The sequence below is a fragment of the Diaphorina citri genome, unplaced genomic scaffold (assembly GCF_000475195.1).
Source record: "Diaphorina citri unplaced genomic scaffold, Diaci psyllid genome assembly version 1.1 scaffold179, whole genome shotgun sequence".
NCBI lineage: Eukaryota > Metazoa > Arthropoda > Insecta > Hemiptera > Psyllidae > Diaphorina > Diaphorina citri.
The window spans coordinates 1-1,527 of record NW_007377616.1 but is presented as its reverse complement, the minus strand read 5'-3'; the positions used below and the strand labels follow the sequence as shown (position 1 = coordinate 1,527).

The following is a 1,527-nucleotide window of genomic DNA, read 5'->3' as shown; positions in this document are numbered from 1 at the left end:
AAATAAATAAATAAATAAGGCCACAAAAGATTCTCATGTAGGTATTTACTTATCAGTAATCGGTATGCATTTTATTCCACCATAGTATAGTGGTATAGTCTACTCTTTATGGTTTCGGTTAAATATGTATGTGGTGAAAATCTACTTCTTCAAAATACAGGTACCTACTACAAATTACAATACAGTCAACATACAGGGTGAACTTACCAGTGAATGAAGCTGATAGTACCATATTGACCAACGTCATGAGTAGTGTGATTCTAGTCCTATAGTTATCCCGAGGTTTGATCAAAACTTTGATATTATTCAGACATAGCTTAAACGGATTGATTTTGTCAATAAGACCGGACGATTTTCTGAGTTGGTACTGCTTTGCGTCCGTATATTGACCAACGTCATGAGTAGTGTGATTCTAGTCCTATAGTTATCCCGAGGTTTGATCAATACTTTGATATTATTCAGACATAGCTTAAACGGATTGATTTTGTCAATAAGACCGGACGATTTTCTGAGTTGGTACTGCTTTGCGTCCGCTTTTTTATCCAGAGTCTTTTCCGGCCACCTGCAATATCCTTTAAATGTTTTGTAATCACTCCTCTTAATGGTTCCATTTTGGACAGTTGGTTCAATCTCTTTAATCTCGCATACTTCCACAATTTGTTCAGTCTCTTCAGTTTCATTCCTTTTGTCAATGACTTTTCGTTTCGCTAAAGATTCCAGCAGATAATTGCCACTCGAAATGACTCCATTTTCCCAGTTTGTTTTGTAGTTCTCTAGTCCTCCGTTTCTGTTCAGCGTTGCATTGTTCTTGTCATGGTTGTTTCCGTCTTGAACATCTTCAGTGTTATTCTCTACCTCTACAACATTATAATCTTTTTCATCCTCAACGTAAGTATTGTTTGCGATTCCTTCTTGTCCGTTGTGACTTGCACTTTTATCTACATTGTTAATTTCTTGTTGTGTTGCATTGTTCTTGTCATGGTTGTTTCCGTCTTGAACATCTTCAGTGTTATTCTCTACCTCTACAATATTATAACCTTTTTCATCCTCAACGTAAGTATTGTTTGCGATTCCTTCTTGTCCGTTGTGACTTGCACTTTTATCTACATTGTTAATTTCTTGTTGGTCTGCACATCCGCTTGTTTCCGCACTTGTCGGATCGGGTACAAAACTCTTGTTGTGCCAACCTTCAAGCGCTTGTCTATCTTGTTGCAGCTTGCTCTCTTTCATCGTCTTCCAGATGAGCACTATGGAGATCGTATTGCCCACGACAGACCTTCAAGCGCTTGTCTATCTTGTTGCAGCTTGCTCTCTTTCATCGTCTTCCAGATGAGCACTATGGAGATAGTATTGCCCACGACAGACATGATGAACAACGGATAGAAGCCAATGTTCAACATGAGGTAGCCACTGGCATAATCACCAAGGGGAACGCAAAACATGCTGAGTCCCTGGTAGATAGCAATACGGAGCGTTCTCTCAGCAGGAGTGGTGTTGTCAGAGGCGTACAACATGCATCCTATCATC

General features: G+C 39.4%; 1 protein-coding gene across 2 annotated transcripts in view; it reads right to left on the bottom strand.

Moving 5' to 3' along the window:
- Positions 1 to 1,519, bottom strand: part of LOC103505496 — a 28,061-nt gene extending 26,542 nt beyond the window's left edge. The window contains exons 1-4 of one of the 2 annotated variants that reach the window (XM_026820821.1): positions 1,277 to 1,519; positions 1,104 to 1,187; positions 506 to 938; positions 208 to 353 (exon numbers count right to left, since the gene is read on the bottom strand). In XM_026820821.1, the coding sequence (XP_026676622.1) occupies positions 208 to 353; positions 506 to 938; positions 1,104 to 1,187; positions 1,277 to 1,514 (901 nt within the window). In that variant the 5' untranslated portion in view covers positions 1,515 to 1,519. Of the gene's footprint in view, positions 1 to 207; positions 354 to 505; positions 939 to 1,103 lie in introns of both variants that reach the window. The other variant, XM_026820822.1, reaches the window with a different exon arrangement.
- Positions 1,520 to 1,527: the final 8 nt, after the last annotated feature.